At 40.6% G+C, this 19,533-nt stretch overlaps 1 protein-coding gene across 6 annotated transcripts in view; it reads right to left on the bottom strand.

Annotated features, from left to right (window-relative positions):
- ATE1 (arginyltransferase 1) overlaps positions 1-15,625 on the bottom strand; it is a 163,029-nt gene extending 147,404 nt beyond the window's left edge. For 2 of the 6 annotated variants that reach the window (XM_082424781.1, XM_082424780.1), the window contains exons 1-5: positions 14,058-15,617; positions 11,274-11,337; positions 8,393-8,455; positions 4,031-4,134; positions 2,040-2,294 (exon numbers count right to left, since the gene is read on the bottom strand). In XM_082424781.1, coding sequence (XP_082280907.1) covers positions 2,040-2,294; positions 4,031-4,134; positions 8,393-8,455; positions 11,274-11,337; positions 14,058-14,139 — 568 coding nt within the window. In that variant the 5' untranslated portion in view covers positions 14,140-15,617. Of the gene's footprint in view, positions 1-2,039; positions 2,295-4,030; positions 4,135-8,392; positions 8,456-11,273; positions 11,338-13,578; positions 14,034-14,057 lie in introns of those variants that run through there. The other 4 variants (XM_082424779.1, XM_082424778.1, XM_082424783.1 and 1 more) reach the window with 3 other exon arrangements.
- Positions 15,626-19,533: the final 3,908 nt, after the last annotated feature.

The following is a 19,533-nucleotide window of genomic DNA, read 5'->3' as shown; positions in this document are numbered from 1 at the left end:
AAGTCCATGAGCCACAACTACTGAGCCTGCGCTCTAGAGCCCGTGAGCCACAACTACTGAAGCCCGCGCGCCTAGAGCCCGTGCTCCGCAACAAGAGAAGCCACCGCAATGAGATGCCCACGCACCACAACAAAGAGTAGCCCCTGCTCTCCACAACTAGAGAAAGCCCGTGCAGCAACAAAGACCCAACGCAGCCAAAAATAAATAAATAAAAAAAAGAAAGACTGAAAAAAAAATTAGAAATATAAATAATGGATATTCAGCAACACTAAGGAATTCTACTTAGGTGCAATAACGGTATTGTGAATGTTTTTTAAAGTACTCAGCTTTTAGAGATGCATTCTGAAATACAGCATGATATAACGTCTGGAATTTGCTTCAATACAATACTGGAAGAGTAAGAATGGCCATCATTTCAAAAACAAACAAACAAGCTCATAGACAAAGAGATCAGATTTGTGGTCAAGGGGGAGACTGGATGAAGGCAAGTCAACAGGTATAAATTTCCAGCTGTAAGATAAATATCACTACTTGAGATGTAATGTACAGCATGATAAATATAACGAACACAGCCGTATGTTATAGATGAAAGCTGTTCAGAGAGTAAATCCTGAGTTCTCTTCACAAGAAAAAAAATTTTTTTCTATTTCTTTAATTTTGTACCCATCTGAGATGATGGATATTCACTAAACTTATTGTGAGAATAATGACTCACGATGTAAGTCAGATCATTATGCTGTACACCTTAAACTTATACAGTGCCGTATGTCAATTATAACTCAATAAAACTAGAAGAAAAAAAAAAGAGTGGACATCATGAGTCAGTAACTGTTTCAAATGAGGGAAGGGTACCTGGAAATTCATTACAATATTCAGTCTACATTTGTCTCTGAAATTCTCCAAAATGAAGGTTTTTCAAATTTTATAAACTATAAGTAATTTTTATAATAAAAAATAAAAATAGTAAACAAACTGACCGACCCTAATGCCCAAGAGAGTAAGAGTTGAAAGAAATTATCTAAACCATTCAAAATATTTTATTGGACTATTCTTATCAATTAGGATGAAATCTCAGATGAACAATTTAAATGCCATGAGATCTTTAGATTAAAAAAAAAACTATTCAATAAAAACGCAAAGTTTTCTGTGCTTTAAAACATGTAACTTATAATTTAAACAAAAAAACTAAAATAATATTAAAAAATCTCTCCCTTGGATTATTTTGTATAAATAAATATAAGAACAAACTCAAGAACTGAAGCATAATAACTATGCAAATTGACATTTAATGAAATAATTTTGAGTCATACATACATGCACACATATATATAATAAATCCATTTAACGTTGGATAAATTTTCTAAGCCTAATTCTTTTATAAGTGATAATACAGAAAGAAGTCTCACCTTATTAAAGGTGAGATTAAATATCAAAATGTGGAATTTTTTTTTTTTTTTTTTTTTTGGCTGAGCAGCTTGCAGAATCTCAGTTCCCCAACCAGGGACTGAACCTGGGCCACGGCAATGAAAGTCTGGAATCCTAACCACTAGGTCCACCAAGGAACTCTCTGGAAATTTTTCTTTTTAATCTGGAAGTTTTCAAACCAAAATTAATTTTGATTGCATAAAAAAATCTAATGACAAAGTGAAGAATTTCACAATGTCTGTATTTCGGACATATTATCTAAAACTTACTTTGTCTCACTTAACACTAAAAATTAAAATGTTTAGCACCATACCTTCTCACTGACAAAAATTTGATTCTCAAACCTCTAAGGCCTTAAGGTAGTAAAAAGAAATGGAACTCTTTCAAAATGTCTGTGTTAGGGGATAATAAGGCTATTATTTCAGGTTTTTTAAACAATTTGTTCACCTAAATCCAGGTAATAATAAGGTATATAAAACAGGGATCTATTTTACAGATTTCATGAGTAATTCACTTTTTTAGCTCACGAGAGCGCCCAGGGATTACAATGTCTCAAGCACAAAGAAAATCATTTAATACGACTTTATTATGGCCTGATAACAAACTTTCAATACCTGGCTGAGGAACTGTGTGCACTTTTACTGAATGTGATGGTTCACCAGAGTCCAACTTCTCTTCCGTATCTTGTGACTGGATTAATTCATTAGATTCTTCCCTCTTTGAGCTCTTTCCTTTCTTCTTCTCTTCACTCTTTAAGCTCTCTTTGAGGTCATCACTGAGCGTTTTAAGGTCACACTGTATATCCAATTTATTTATTAACGCAAAGTCACTGGCAACGGCATCCTCCACGGTGGGCTCCATGGGTTCATCTACAAATCAGAAGAGATCAAAGTCCATCAGCCAGGCCATTTGACACAATTAAAATACACGCAGGAAAAAAAAGCCCCCTTTTATCCAATGTGGCAGAGACGACTGCATGTCCACCAGATCCATTCTCCCATCTTCCAAGGTCAGGGTTGCGGTTAAGACTGTGGCACCCTGGCAAGGGAGCATGCCAGTCCCTTCACGAGGTGTAATCAAGCTCTCGCCAATGGAACAGAACCAAACTGACATGTTCAATTTTGCCTCATTGGTTTTAAAGGAAATTTGTAACCCTGAACTTCCACCCTTTCCCCTCCCCACTGGCTCGATTAGTAAAAACCAGAGCGACCTTGAAAATCACATGTTGAAGAGAGTCCCAGAATGGCGGGGGGGGGCGGGAAGGGGGGGAGCAGGGCTGCAGGCCGACCTGGAACACCCACACTGGACTGTTATGTGAGGAAAGAAACAGACTTCTATCATTTTTTAATCACTGCATTTTGGTGTCTCTTTGTTACAGCTGTTTAGTCTCTTACCCTAATGAGTACATCACTCCTATGAATTGAGTTGCAGACATAAATAATTCAGAAGCCTACAACAAGTCAAATAAAAGCCAACTGTAAAAGCTACATAAAAAAACAGGCAATTCTCAATTTACAAATGGACAGCATCCTCAAAACTTATCTAAGTATTAATTTTTGAAACTCAGAACATGATTCCTGGCTGCCGAAAAAAATTGCATACAGACTAACCACGAAAATCTGTTTAACCTTTAAGGTTATATACTGACAACACTAAACAGAGCTACACCAAAATTCTGATGTTTCCAATATGACCCAGAGCCTTCTGGCCTCTTTGTTGCCAATCTGCTCCAAGTTGTCCTGAATTCTGCTCTGTTAAGGACAGTGCATGAGGGCAAAGAACAAACCTGTTTTGCTGGCCACTGTATCTCCGGTGCTTAAAAGAGGGACTAGAACATTGTAGGCATTCAAAACACACTTGGGGAATGAATTAACAAGCTAAGACTGGGGTGGGAGGCTCCCAGGGTTAGGCATTTCCTATGGCAGAAGTGAGAAAGAGCTCTAAGAATGGGTGGCATTCCCAATTCTTATGGTCATGTATTAGGTAGTGCCTATAGGAAAACATTTAAAAAAATAAAGGCAGCAAAAACACTGAAAAAGCAAAGTATCTGTAACCCAAGTTAATTAAATGTTACTAATGATCTTTTAGGAAATTCACTCACAATTCAGAATTCATCAGAAAATAAGAGACAACTTCAGGCAATATAATTTACTAAAAACCTTACTCAAACATGGAAACTCTGAGCTTCACTCAGCATTGTGATTATGCAATCTTGTGTGAGTTGCAGATAAGCATCTATTTCTCCAGAGACAGTATCACTTTCTACTTACTTCATAAGGATATTATTAGGATCAAATAAAATTAAGATTTCTCGAAGAATTGTGAAAACTAAAATTTCAATAAACTCCAGGAGATCACATCTTTAAAATGGTCCCTTCTTCTTCCCAAGCTAGACTTTCCCCGGCATGTATTCCCCATATCCTTGACTTGGGGGCCAGTGGTAACAGTAACAGCAGTGCTAAGAGTGGTCATCATCATCAGAGTAACAGTAGTGCCTGACTGTATTGGACCTCCTTCCCCTATCTAAGAAATGACTGAAAGTGAGAACCTTGGAAAGAAACATCTATTTAAGGTAAACAGTTTTTAGACCCCCATCTCATCTTACCCTCACAATTTCCTTTTGAAATTTCCCCTTTAGCCAGAAATTTCAACATTTTTTTCAAAACCTTCTTGTGAGATTTTGATGGCTGAAACTGTAAAGGTCGGCACCTAGGAAAGCAAAATAAATATTTAAAAAGTGAACTCAAACTGTGAAGAAATAAAATCAGTTCTGAATAAAAGCACAATGAGGCAAAGCTCATGCCTGGGATTTCTGGGTTAAGACAGGGTTTAATGTAGCCTCTAATCCCACCCCAAGTCTCACAAAAATACAGTTAAAGGATTATAAAAAAAAGAAAAAGACATAAACCACTAGGAAAAAAAATAATGGGAGAAATGTTGGAAGCTAGAAAGCAGATGTACAAGTGATAACTGACTTAGCAGACCAAAGAAAAGTTGAATCCTAAGCCAAAAGTAGGAAAAGCCAAAAAAATATCCAATTTTCTCTAAATTACCCCTAAAAGTCTCAGGGATTGGCCATACCTGATACCCTGGGAGATAAGAGTGAAAATAGGAAGATCCCCTGAAAATCTGTTTTGGAAGCGATTATATATCTGATACTCTCCCCCACTCTACACATATGACTCCCTACACAACCCAGCAGAAAACTGCAAACTTTTCAGAAAAGGGAAAAATAAGGCCTCTTACTTGAGGGATACAGGCACAGCTGAAAGGAATGGAAGTGTACTGCAAACAGTAAGTGTAAACGGAAGTATACACGCTGAATGTTGAGACCTCCAAGACCCACTCCTCCAACCCAGACCCAGAACATCAGTAGATGATACTTTCTTTCCAGAATGTGATCAGAACTAAAAATACTGACCTCAGAGATTCTCCCAAAGAACAGGCTAGCCAGATCACCCTACTTAAAGCCCACAGTAAACGAGACCCACCAGGGAACATAAAATCTCCAATGGGACACTGGAAGGCTGGAATCACCAGACACTTGAGGAGGACCTCTAAAACAAAGATAGGTGCCAAAAACCTAGAGAAAGTAACTTGGAGGATAGAGACATACAGTATACAGGAAGAAGGGAATCTCAAAAAATTTAAGAGTCCAAGAACAAAAATCCCTCTTAGAAGTAAAAATATAATAAGATATAATAAGAAGAAATTAAAAGTTAAATAGAAGACAGAAGACTTGGAAAATAAAGATGAGGAAATCTCCCAAAAGACATGCAAAACTGAAGAGAAAAAAAAAATCAGAGTATCAGTCTAAAAGTTCCAATGTCTGAATAAAGACATTAGAGAAGAGAAAGAAGTTAATGGAAAGGAGAGGATCAACAAAATAATACAAGAAAATTTCCCTGAACTGAAGGACATGATGGGAGGAGCCCCTAGATAAGAAGGGTCCCTCAAGTCCATATGCAATGAATGAAAACAGACTCACTGCCAAACGTACTATGAAACATCAGAACTTTGAAGACAAAAAAACTTCCAAAGAGAAAGAACATGTTTTGGACAAAGGAACAAGAATCGGAATGTCACTGGACTGCTCAACAGCAGTAAGACAACAATGGAGCAAAGCTTTCAAAACTCTAAAGGAAAATTATTTTCAATCTACACTTCTGTTTCTAGCTAAACTGTAAGTTAAGTTTGAGTAGTCAATGAAAACATTTTCAGACAAAGTCTCAAAAAACTTACCTCTTATGCCCTTTTTCTCAAGAAGCTATTAGAAGATGTGCTTCACTAAAATGAAGGAATAATAAATACAAGAAAGAGGGTGGAAGAGATAAGATCCAAATCAAGACCCAAAGAGAATCCTCAAGATGACAGTAAAAAAGAGATCCTAGGATGACAGTGATGCATCAGGCATAGAGGCAACCTGTCCAGATCATAGCAGGTCAGAAGATTCCACAAGAGATTTTCATCAAGAAGATAAAAATGATAGAGTACCTGAAGCATCTAAACATACCAAGAGGAAATTTACACCTCTTAGGGAGCATTTTTAGATAAACTGGTAATAGGAACCTAGAAGACTACGCAAACAAAAATGACGATAATCAACACCAGGGAAAGTAAAAACCTGTGCAGGAAAGAGACAGTAATCATGGAGTACTACATGGCTTAGCTGTGAAGCCTACTTACACAGCCATAATGAGGTGACATCTATCCAAAATGATAATATTTCTAATTTGGGAAGTTTGGGACGAGGACAAATAGGAGCTTGAATGTGACAGGGGAAGAGGAGTGAAATAAAGTTAAATCCTTATCTTTCAAAGAGAGAAGCCCAGAGATAATGAAGAAAACCAATTTTTTAAAAATCAAGTATTATAATTATATAAGCATGTCACTTAAAGATAGAGATGAAAAACCAGAAGAATCAGTTAAATGATTTGAAAGTGACTGCACCGGGAAACAGAAAATGAGACAGGCGGGAGGGTTTCAGAGGACTGCTATTTTGCAAAATAAGCTTTATAGAACTATTTGATTCTTTAAATTGTTAGCATATACAATACTGATAAAAATTAAAATTAAAAAAAAAATTCATAGACAGGGAAGTTCATCCTTATTTTTACTCACATACTGGACAGGTCCTAGCATCTGCCTAACAAGAAGCTAAGGTGTAGGCTAGACCACCTTGCCTTTACATAAGGCCTCACTGCAACTACTGTAGTAAACAAAGTAAAATAACCAAAAGAATATGCAAAATGACTCCAAAAGGTCAACATGTAAAATAAAGTTGTATAAAGAATAACAATTAGGGACTTCCCTGGTGGTCCAGTGGTTAAGACTCTGTGCTCCCAATGCAGGGAGCCTGGGTTCGATCCCTGGTCAGGAAACTAGATCCCGCATGCCGCAACTAAAGATCCCGCCAGTACTCAGCAACGAAGATCCCGCATGCCGCAACCAAGACCCGGCGCAGCCAAATAAATAAATAAATATGTAAAAAAAAAAAAAAAAAAAAAAAAGCTTCCACTCTTGTGTATATTGTTTTAAAAAAAAGCATAACAATTCAGGAAATGTTTGATTCCATGTAAAATTATAAAATGCAAAAAAAAAGTCACATTTTCTAATTACTTTGTCTTGCAATGTTAATTGAATCCCTTTTCATAAAGGCAACATACCTAGAATAGTGCTCTGTATGAGACAGGCACCCAGGAAATTATAAATGCTTTTATATTTTTCTTTAACCCACTGAAATTGGCCTTTTCTGAATAGAGATTCTCAGGGTTCAGGCCAATCAATTTCAGACTTATTTCAACAAAATCCTAGCCATAATCCAATAATAAATTGTTACCGGAAGGAAAATGACTTCCGTCTTTGAAGACGTCACCACTTCATAAACACTAAAGCTGAAGAAGCTACTCTGTCACTTTATACTAAATGAGACGCTGTCAGCAAACCAGACATCCATCTTTTCTCCTTACGGTACCAGTCCTGTGACCAGTTACGTAAGAGAAAGGGTTCTTAAGCAGGAAGCAGTGAATTATTCAAAGTCAGTGATCACCCTAAACTAATATGTTAAATGTTACATTACTTTTGTCTCTACAGCTCCCTGTCTTGTTTTTGTTTTGCTGCAGAGAGGATCTGCAACCGTCAAATTCTCAAAACAGTCTACAACCCCAAAACACGTTAAGAGTAATTAAGGGAAAAAAAAAAAAAAAAAAGAGTAATTAAGGGAGACAGCTGCGAGGACCTGCCAAGCACGATGGACACAACTGTGTTTGCTTTTTTATCTAGAGTATACATACACATTAAAACTGCAGACATATGCCTCACAGTGTTAACGTACCTCCCCTATTTTCCACCAGAAGAAGGGGAAGAGGGAGGGGAAGAGGAGGACCTTCATAATCAGAGAAGGGAAAAATCCTCCCATGTTAGGGCAGAGTAAGGGGGGCACAGGGGAAACACAAAATATTAAGAAAAATCAAGCAAACACTCCGTAGGAAAACAGACTTTTAGTTCGAGTTTTCCAGCGAAGAAAACTAGACTCTGAATAGACGCAGATTAAGTGTCAGCCCTCCTCTCCCTTATACAGGATCCTGTGGCATTGCCTGAATGAAACCACTGTGTCAAGTAACACACTAGAGAACTGCAAAGCCATAAGCTAAACTGATAAAACTTGATATCTAAAACTAATTTAAGTATTTGCCAATAGTCTCCCAATATTTCATGTATTATTGACTAGATTGCTAAATAGTGTATTTTTTATACCATATTCATATCTAAACCAAACAGTATTATTAAAAGCTATTGATCGGCACATGAATATAGTATGAGTATGTAGGAAAAAACTTGTTTGTTCTTCTTTATGAAGAATGTCTACCTAGAACAGAAATAGACACTTTAAAAAGCAAGATTCTACTAAAAAATTATACACAATCTTCATATTAATAGACTATATTATATTAATCAAAATTCTTACCTTATTGTGTACTGAGGACAACATGTTTGATTCATGACAGGTTTGTACACATATTTCCCACTTCTAAAATTATAAAATAGTTTTGTTAAGTTTGTACACATTTCTCATATGCAGCAAAGTAGATTAGTACAGGAGTACAAAATTAATTAGGGTAAAAATCTAATCAACAGTGTAAAAACATTTAGGTTTAGTTACTTTTCATAAGCTAAATGATCTTGCAACGTGGGTATACCAAGGACCAGAGTCCAGGTTTTTCTTTTCTAAACGTTTACATATGTACTCCACGGTTAATCACCTCAATTACCCTCTCATCTGAATCTGCAATCCCTTCCATGCCTCGATCTACCACCCACCCTCAATAGCAAAAGGGCAGTCAGAGAAAACTGCCCAGGATGCTGTGGGACTGATGTGTGCTGTTGCCTATGACATCCACACTTGGGGGTTCCATGGGCACCAGCACGATGAACCCCCAAACCAATCTAATCCTTTCCATGCCTTCTGGATCTCAGTTAACGCAGAGTCATAAATTTACGAGCTGAATTCTGTCCAGATTTAAATGTGCCCTAATCCAATCTGACTGGTATCCTTATCAGAAAAGGAAATTGGACATAAAAAGGAACAATAAACAAAACACTAGGGATGCACACACAAAGAGAAAGGACCATGTGAGGACACAGAAGGCAGCCAGGTGCAAACAAGGAAGAGGCCTCAGGAAAAACCAAAGCTGCAGAGACCTGGATTTTGGATTTCCGGCCTCCAGAACCGTGAGAAAATAAATTTCTCTTGCTCAAGCTGCCCAATCTGTGGTATTTTGTCACGGCAGCCCTAGCAAACACACGTGAATTCAGTTTCCGAGCCGAAAACCTGGGAGTCCTCCTAGACTCTTCCCTCTAATGCACCTCCGTATCCTGCCAGCAAGCGATCTACCTCCAAAATGTCTCATAAATGTGTCTTATGATGCATCCGATCCACCTCCTGATAGACAGTCGCTGCTACTGACCATGACAGCGGTCCTCACCATCGCACATATGGACACCGCAATAATCTCTGGAACTAATGTTCCTGCCTTCAGAATCAGCCGCTCAGACACCTCTCTGCTATCTGAATGATCATTTCCAAATCACAAATTCCATCACTTTTCTCTCTGACATAAAAGCCTTCAATAGCTCCCCTGTACCGTTAAAAAAAACCCACAAAATCTCCTTATCGTGGCACACGAAGTCTTTCAACATCTGACCTATATCTATCTACATTTTGGGCCTCATTATTACGTTTAAGGACAGCTGTGAAGTTTCATTTACTGTGCTCAATCCCATGACTTCTGGGGAGTACTGGCACAGGGCACTTAATACTGCTCATACTTACGTAAGGAACCTTACCTAATAGTTATTCTAAAATCATCTACATAAAAATAGCTGCCAAAAAAACTCAGCTATCAAAGGCAATGTGTGGACCTTAAGGGAATCCTGATTCAAATAAACCAACTATAAAAAAAAATTTTTTCAGACAAGCAGAAAATCTAATCAAAACTAGGTAACTGGCAAAATCAAATAATTATTATTAAATTTGGAAAGTATGGTAATGATATTGTGGATATGTTAAGAAAGAAAATCCTTAGAAACACATAATACAGGTATAACGACATGATATCTGCAATTTGGTTTAAATAATTTTGTGGGAGGAGGGGAAGGGGGGAGTATCTTATTCTGCTGGAGCTGCTATAACAAAATGCCATAGAGGGGACTTCCCTGGTGGTCCAGTGGTTAAGACTTCGCTTTCCAATGCAGGGGGTGTGGGTTCGATCCCTGGTCAGGGAGCTAAGATCCCACATGCCTTAGGGCCAAAAAACCTAAACACTAAACAAGAGCAATATTGTAACAAATTCAATAAAGACTTAAAAAAAAAAAAAAAAGCCATAGACTGAGTGGCTTATAAACAACAGAAATTTATTCCCCATAGTTTTGGAGGCTGGGAAGTCCAAGATCAAGGTGCCAGCAGATTTAATGTAGGGTGAAGACAAGCTTCCTGGTTCATCTTTTCTGTGTCCTCACATAGCATAAGGGGCAAGGGAGCTCTCTGCGGTCTCTTTTATAAGGGCACTAGAATCCCATTCATAATCGCATCCATCGTCATGACCTAATCACCTCCCAAAGGCCCTACCTCCAAATACCATAAACTGGGAGTCAGGATTTAACATACGAACTTTGGGGACGGGACACCAACATTCAGTCCATTGAAAGGAGCAAGGAAAATTGATGACACAAGATTGGCAAAATGTTAACAACTGTTGAAGCCTGGTGATAGGTATGTGAGGTTCATTATAACGTTCTCTCTACATTTGTGACATTTTCCTAATAAACACCCTTAAAAGGAGAAAAAAATCTCTACACACAAAATATAATAAAAATTTTCTTAAACCTCTTTCCAACAACAAGAAAACATTTTAAAGGCAAATAATATTTTTCAATTATAAGAAGAACCTGAGTAATTTCAGAAGTATCTTTGGGACTTCTCTGGTGGCACAGTGGTTAAGAATCCACCTGCCAAGGAAGGGGACACGGGTTCGAACCCTGGTCTGGGAAGATCCCACATGCTGCGGAGCAACTAAGCCCGTGCGCCACAACTACTGAGCCTGCGCTCTAGAGCCCGCGAGCCACAACTACTGAAGCCCGCGCACCTAGGGCCCATGCTCCGCAACAAGAGAAGCCATGGCAAGGAGAAGCCCGCGCACTGCAACGAAGACTAGACTCCACTCACCGCAACTAGAAAAAGCCCGCGCGCGGCAATGAAGACCCATCACAGCCATGAATGAATGAAGAAATGAATAAATAAATAAAATTTTTTTTTTTAAAAGAAGTATCTTTGTATTAAGGACCTTTACCTTCGCCATCCTCGGTCTATGAGATCCTGATAATCCTGTACAGTCATGGAATGTGCCCACATGCCTGAAAAATAAGTGCCATGTTAATTACAGCAGGTGGAACTTTTTACTTTTTTAAATCCAAAGCATTATCTTTAAAATATGAATACTGAAGCGAAAAAAAAAAAATCCAGCTCATATTGGAGAAATGAAAGTCTGCACATACTTCATACTTGTTAGTTTGACACAATACACAACACAAATGAAATACATGATGTATTTATCTTAAGTTTAAAAATCAAACACACAAAGTGATCACATGCAATTCAGGATTAGTCAACAGTCTCTATGACATCATAAATTTAGGTCCTCACTGCAATCAAATTACATCACACCTTTAATTCATAATAATATCCCCAATAATTTAATAACCTGGTCTCTTTAGAAGAATTAGAAAGCAAATGTTTTCCTGTGCATATAAATTCTCCTGATTTTTATTTGTTTACACCATAGTCTTACACACTGGACAAAAGTATACATACAGCAATATTCCTTTTAAGTATAAAAACTGAAAGTAATCCAAATGCCTAGGAACACAAAACTGATTACAGGGACTATGATGTTATCAATATGATTAAATAATTATGCAACCATGAAAAAAATGAAGACTATGAGAAAACACTGAATTATGATAAAGAAAAATGAATTTTACTCTTGTAAACAGTAAACTGCATCAGAAGTATGTAAAGATAAAGATAGGCTTGATAGAGTAGGGCGTAGTGAGAAAAGCACAGGCATGTGTACAACAGAAATGTCCAGATGTCTGGTGGGCACTCATTAACACCAAGTTACTCCATGAGGTTCAATTTCCCCATCTGTAAAACAGGAATAATAAAACCTACCTACCCAATAGGTGGGGTGCCCTATGGTAAAGATTATTATTAAAATCGAGATGATAGAAATTTACAGTTATCTAAGTGAAAAGGTTGAAAGTAGGTTTTTTCCACAGAACTTAGAGAACATCTATATTAATCGATTTTCTCTTACTAAAATTACTAGAAAAATAATTAAGGACCTAATATTAATTTTAGACATGTTTAATATAAAGTATTTGTTACATACACATTATAATCACAATACTAAAATTCTGAAAGAGAGAAGGGAAAAATCTCTAATACCCTAAGGCAACCACTGTCAACATTTGGGATTTTTTCCTCCCAGAGCTGTAACCATGTCACATATGTTATTTGCATCCTGCTTATGTTCTCCGTTTAACCCAAGACTCTTGTTTTTTCACGTTAACTCATCTTCATTACCGTCACTAATGACTGCGTTATACTACACTCTACCCCCGCCCACCCACAAGATGCACCTAATAAACACTTTTAATTAACGAGTAAACGGACACACCACAATCACCCAAATCATTCCCCTACGGTAGGACATACATTTTTTTTAATACGGAAACCACCCCAATTTACATCTTCACAGACATCCCATCTTCCACAATGCTAGATTATTCTTTAAAATAAGTGTCTACTTTTGCCAAAGCACGACACGGCAGGAAATAAACATGATGTTCTGTTTACAAACAAGAAATCTTCCGAAAGAAAACTGAATCATGGGGTGGGGAAGGGTACTGTAGGCTGGCTTTGTCGTCGTCATCGAGGTGGGTGGAGAAAGGACACGGCACCCAAGCACCTGGTAAAATTTTCAAGCACCTCGGTACCAACAGGGCCCCTCGCCAGCAGCGACTACGGTCACTAGCTTCTTCTATATTCTTCCAGAGACATTTTATCCACGGATGCCCGCGCACGTGTGTTTTCCACACCCACCGTTTTCTACACCAATAGCACCTCCCGACACTCACTCTCCTGCACCCCGCGTTTTGCCCTGACCCTCGGGGACACCCTCACAGCAGCATCAGCACTTACAGGTCAGCCCCCGTAACCGACCACGCCACAGCGCTCCCCAGCAGGCGAGCCATCAGGTACTTAACCGTCTCCTACTGATGATGGACACCTGTTTCCACACTTGGCTACTGCGAGACAATCATTATTTCGCAAGTCCGAGCACCGGTGCGAAGAATGAGCATCTAGAAGCTTCCGTGCTAAACCAAAGGTGGGGTCCGCTTTTAATTCCGAAAGCCACTGCACTCAGGGGGAGCCGCGTTCCGCACTCGTTCCACGAGACAGCAGCTGGGCAGGGGCTGGGCGCGTCCCTCCAGCCAGTCGGCCCGGAGCGCCGCGACCCCCGAGGACACCGGCCCGCCGCCGAGCCCCGAGGCCGCGACGCCCTTCCCCGCCCGCCAGCCCGGCCCACTCACCATTGGAGCGACTGCCCGACTCGTTCTTGCAATAGCCGCAGCGGTAGAAATCCTCGCCCTGGAAATACTCCACGATGCTGGGCGAAAGCGCGGCCCAAGAAGCCATGGCCCCGACCCTCCAACCGCTACGCGGCCCAGCCCAAAACCGCCGCCCCCCCACAATGCACCGCGCCTCCCGGGCGCCCACAGCCGGGCCCTCGCCCGAGCCCCTCGGCGCTGACGCCGCCCGCGCCATCTTAACCTCGGGCAGCCTTCCGCTATTTCCGCTCCTTCTCCGAGAGGGACCGTCATCTTCAGCGAGGATAAGACCAAGAGACAGAACATGAAGGACAACGGTCTGGGAAGGAACGAGTGGGAAAAGGAAGCGGGAGTTGGGGAGCAGGGCCTGGGTGTTCCCTCGCGAAGGCCCGGACGCGGCGGGCGGTGCGGGGGTTTGGACGTAAGGCGGCCGCACCAGCTCCGTCGACCGGACCACTCACCGCAGGACGCCTTGCCCTCGGAGTCGCAGTAGCCGCAGTGGTAGCCGGCCTTGAGTCCCTTGTACTCCACCACCGAAGCCATGGCTGCCGCCAGGTCCACGCAGGCCGGCCACGCCTCTCGGCGCCCCGGGGTCGACCTCTGAGGAGCGCGGGGTCCGCGGCGGGGAGGAGTGGAGAGCGATGCCCGGCGCGGTGCGTCGCAGCGCCGGGGGGCCCGGTCGGTATTGGGTCCGGGGGCCTCCCAGGATTAGGGTGGATCGTAGTCGTGCGCTCGGGCGCCGAGTTCGAGCCAACCCGTTGCATTACTCCATCGCCAATCCTTCCCACAACTGCGCGTTGATAGCCCTAATTTACAGATAAGGAGACTGAGGCACAGAGCTTGTGATCACCCTATTTTTAGATCCTGCAGGTCTCAGTTCAAAAGTTACCATTTCAGGCCGTCCTAGCCAATTCTAGCTTCTTCCAAACCAGCAGACACTCACTTAAATGTCCCGTAGGTTCGAGGACACATGCAGGCATTCTGTGGATGGCAGGGTAAGTGAATTGAACACTTCACTCTTTTAAAGGAAACAAGTGTCAGAGCCAGTTGCTGCCTTGTGCCTAGCGCCACCATATCTTACTTTTTTTTTTTTCGAATTTTTGAATTTTATTTTATTTATTTTTTTATACAGCAGGTTCTTATTAGTTATCCATTTTATACATATTAGTGTATATATGTCCATCCCAATCTCCCAATTCATCCCACCGTCACCCCACCCCCCGCGACTTTCCTAACTTTTAAAAAGAAGCTAGAAATCATTTTTTTTTAGTACAGTTGTTAAATGTTACTTTAAAAGAATATTTTTAGCTGTACAGGCCAAACATAACATTTATATAGGCTGAATTCAGCACATGAGCCTCCAATTTGCAACCACTATTTTAAAGGGGATTTCTTAAAGACTAACAGTCCTGGAGCAAAGTATAAAAATGAGTGAGTACCTCCAACAAGGTAATATTCCTTATTCTTTAATTCTGTATGCACAGATAATTTAAGCCTGTCTGTCCTTATATTTTTTTCCCATCAACAATAAAGCTGATTATCTTTTTATGATGTTTCAAAAAGTGAAATCATGAAACTTGGAGAAACTGGTAAACTTTTGAAGTCAGTTTCAACACTCTTGACCCCAGGGTCCACTATGCTGGATATGTGCCTATTTAAGAGGTTTCTTGGTGGCAGAGTGACCTGTTATATTGGTAAGCATTAGCTGTGCCTCACACATGGGAAAGAACCTAAGGATAGCTATGTAGCATGCCGGAGGACCTTAGATTTATCTGGATTTATCCAGCCCCTCCAACTCCTTAGATTTAAAGTCCCCTTACTAGATCTCAGTACCCATGTTCTTAAGACAGACCTCATCCATTTTGTTCATTATGATAGATTTGACTATTTCTGGTGCTTTCCTGGACAACATAGGAAACAAAGGCCAGACAAGCCAAATGACTTGCCTAAGATCACACAACTAGTAAGAGACAAATAGGCGGGGGAAAAGGTGACAAAAATAAAATTAATTGAAGAAGAAAAGAGATCAACAAATACTCGGTTTGGACGTGTAGGGCAATAGTTCCTAGATGTGTTTATTTTGCTGAAGTTTAGGCACAAAGTTTTCATCTTCCAGGCCCAAATGAGAAAAATAGTGCAAAGTTTCATTTAGTTTCCATCTTTGGGGGCGGTGGGGGGGGAGCTGGAAGAGGATACTATAAGAACATCCTTTTATTTATGAAATTGCCAGTAATAGATAGTTGTCTTTGTTTTTAATTTTCATTCTTGACAAAATGCTGGCAACACTAGCATGATTGGTTCCATTAACATAGTTTATATAACTGAATGTGAAGTTGAGTTTGCAAAGCTTAAGAGTGAGGTTCAGTCCTAGGCACTGATGATGTGAAGGACTCTGCATGGTGATAGGCCCGTGATTCTTGAAGTACAGTGAAATGTGTTTCCCTTTCCTTCTGAAGAAAGTGTTGTGAGTAGATAATAAGTTGGGGGGTGATGGGGAGGGCAGTTAAATACAGAGAAGAGGGACACGCTAGGAAAGAGCTGTGTTATGAGCAGAGGCAGGGAGGTAGATAGGAGCACCAGGGGTCTCAGGTACTGGTGGTGGTAGAGTCCTAGAAGATACTTTCCTCTGTGGGGCACTCACTGCCAAGAGACCTCAGATTAGACCCCTTCTCTCCACTGTCTAGACCTTTGCTCTCCAGTTTGGTAGCCACTAGCCACATGTGCCTACTGAGCACCTAAAATGTGGATAGTATGACAGGGAAACAACTTTTATTAATTTATTTGAATTCTTAAATTGAGGCAGTATAGACAGCAAGCAGGATAAATGCCAAAAAATCTGCATGTAGGCATATCATATTCAAACTGCAGAAAATCGAAGACAAACAGAAAAATCTTGAAAAAAAAGCCAGAGGGGGGAAAACCCTTAGCTATGGAGGAGCAAGGATCAGAATTGCGTCAGTCTTCTCGTTAGAAACCGTGCAAGCAAGAAGAAAGGAAAGTGAAATATTTCAAGTACTGAAAGAAAAAAAAGACCAGCCTAGAATTCTGTATCCAGCAAAATTATCCTTCAAAAGTGAAAGAGAAGGCTTTCTCAGACAAACAAAAATGGAGGGAATTTGTCCCCACTAGACCTGATTTGCAAGAAATGTTAAATTCTCCAGAAAGACAGAAAATAATATAGGTCAGAAACTCAGACCTACTTTAAAAAAAGAGCATTAGAGAAGGAATAAATGGAGGTAAAATCAAATTTTTCAAAATCTAAATTGACAGATAACAGATGGTTTAAGATAATAACATCAACTTGTACAGGGTGCAAGTTTATGGATAAGTGAAATGAGTGACAGCAACGTTATAAGGGGTGGGAGGTAGGAAACTGGGAATACTCTTACAAAGTACCCACACTGCCTGTAAAGTAGTTATTTGAAAAAGAATTTGGATTAGTTGTAAATGTATACTGCAAACTCAAGGGCAACCATTTAAAGAAGCAAAAAAAGAAGTATAGGGGGCTTCCCTGGTGGCGCAGTTGAGAATCTGCCTGCCAATGCAGGGGACACGGGTTTGAGCCCTGGTCTGGGAAGATCCCACATGCCACGGAGCAACTAGGCCCGTGAGCCACAATTACTGAGCCTGCGCGTCTGGAGCCTGTGCTCCGCCACAAGAGAGGCCGCGACAGTGAGAGGCCCGCGCACCGCGATGAAGAATGGCCCCCACTCACCGCAACTAGAGAAAGCCCTCGAACAGAAACAAAGACCCAACACAGCCAAAAATAAATAAATAAAATTAAAAAAAAAAAAAATGGGGCACCGACTTATTTCAGTTCCAGTGGGGGAACTCCACTGCAAACAGCGTGAGGAGCACAGAATAACTGAGGTAAGCACAAGGTGCTGTTAAAGCACAACGCTCTGGAGGAAAAGAGGCGTTGGGGATGTTACATGAGTTTGACCTTTAAGAGAGAACATACCAGTTGTTTTTTTTTTTCTTTCTATTCAGACATTTAAAGAAGTAAAAGTGGCCCATCATCTCCCTATCCAAATAACTTCTGTTGATAATTTTTTAAAATAATGAAAAAGTACATGGTTAGAAAACTCAATTACAGAAAGGTACAAAATGCAAAGGAACAGCTTTGCCTCCTTGGTTTGCAAAAGGTAACCGCTTTTAAGTTTCTTAATGACGAGAGTTTGAAACAAGTAGAAAGCAGATGAATGAAAAATCAGCTCTAAACACACATGCTCGAAAAATTCAAATGTTAAAACCATATGCTGTGTGATTCCATTTATGTGAAATGTCCAGAATAGGCAAATTTATGAAGACAGAGACAGACAAATTTATAGATGCAGTGCAGGTTAGGGGTTGGTTAGGCTGAGGGGTTGGAGGGTGGATGGAGAGGGCTGAGTGACCGCTACTGGCTGGGGGGACAAAAATGTTCTAAAACCAGATTGTGGTGATGGCTGCACAAGCCCCAAAAACAATGAATTAATTTTACACTTTAAATGGGTGAATAGCATAGTATGTAAAGTATTTCTAAGTAAAGCTGTTTAACCAAAATGAAAGCAATGGCTAGAGTTCAGAGGGAAGGAAGTGAGCCTGGAAATGTAGGCAAAAGGCCTGGTGCTGCGAGGCTTTGAACACATCACTGAAGAGCTCAGGGTTTCAAATCTTGAAGGCAGCGGGGAGACGGCTGAGAAACTGACAAGTGGTTCTGAAGATGGAAGCGATCTGAAGGACAGCCAGGAAGTGGGGGACACAGAGGCTAGTCTGTGGCAGCAAGGAACCAGACGGGCATTAGTGACCGCTTAAGGTAGAGACTGTGGCGGTAAAAGAGAAAAGAAATCCTAGGTTTCTCTCTGAGAAAATAAGGAAGTAAAAGTACCCATACGGCAATTACAGGGAAAACAAATTTGGGGGCTGTTTTATACACATGTCTAAAACAGCCCACACACACGCTGTCCAATAAGCCACTGGTTACGTGCATCTGTAGCTTTTCAGAGACGTTTAGTCAGATAAATTTTAGGGTATGTCCAGGATACAGATATAATATAAACCATGAGAGTAAGGTGGTGGAAGGGGAACCAGGGAAAGCATCAGACATAAGGATGTACAGTTTTCAAAAAGTAAATTTTCAAGTGTTAAATGCACAGCATTTATCCACTGGATTTAACAATTTGGAAAGGAAATCACCAATAAAGAGCCTTGGTAGGATGGTGGGAAAGGAGGTGCTACACAGCATGGTGTGAGGACTGACAGGAGGAGGCAGCAAGTGATTGTTATTTTAAAAGGAGATAGGACAGTAACTTGAGAAGGGTCACAGTAATTTTTTTAAGATGAGAGGTGAGCGCGGTTGAAGGGAAAGTGCTAGATACAGCGAAGGAATGACTGACACCAGAGATCCGAGGACGCAGAGATCCGGAGCCTCCACAGAAGAGACACCTCTACCTCTGACACCAGAGGGAAAGAGTGAGAAAGGATGCACATAGAAGTGTGGGAATGGGAAAAGGAAGCAACTAGGCCTCAGAGTACATCAAGGACGGACTTGCAGGCCCGGCACCCATGGGAGCAGCATCACCCCACCCTGTTGCACGGGTTTTCTCTGTGGCAATCAGCACCCTCAAGTACGAAGAGAGGGCTGCTGGTAAGACGGATCCAAAGTGGTCTGGCTTGGCTTGAAAGAGGACTGAGTAGTTTCTTGTGTGTAAATCATAGGCTGAATCATATAAAATTGCTGATACTTGACTGTATTTTACTTAAAAAAACCCAACAATTTCAAATGGTGCCACCTAATATTTGTTGACTTGACTAGCTAACTTTACAGCTAAAAAGATGCACAAAAAACTATAATGATCTTTAGGCCATTAACAACCTAACTAAAACTTCCTAATGGGACAGGACTGGAGAAAGGAGAAACTCTTCCCAAGAACAGAAAATAAAGAATAACTACAA

The sequence above is a fragment of the Balaenoptera physalus genome (assembly GCF_965194825.1).
Source record: "Balaenoptera physalus genome assembly, chromosome: 14".
In the NCBI taxonomy this organism is placed as follows: Eukaryota; Metazoa; Chordata; class Mammalia; order Artiodactyla; family Balaenopteridae; genus Balaenoptera; species Balaenoptera physalus.
Note: the sequence above shows the minus strand (reverse complement) of the source record. Positions and strands in the feature narration are given on the sequence as shown.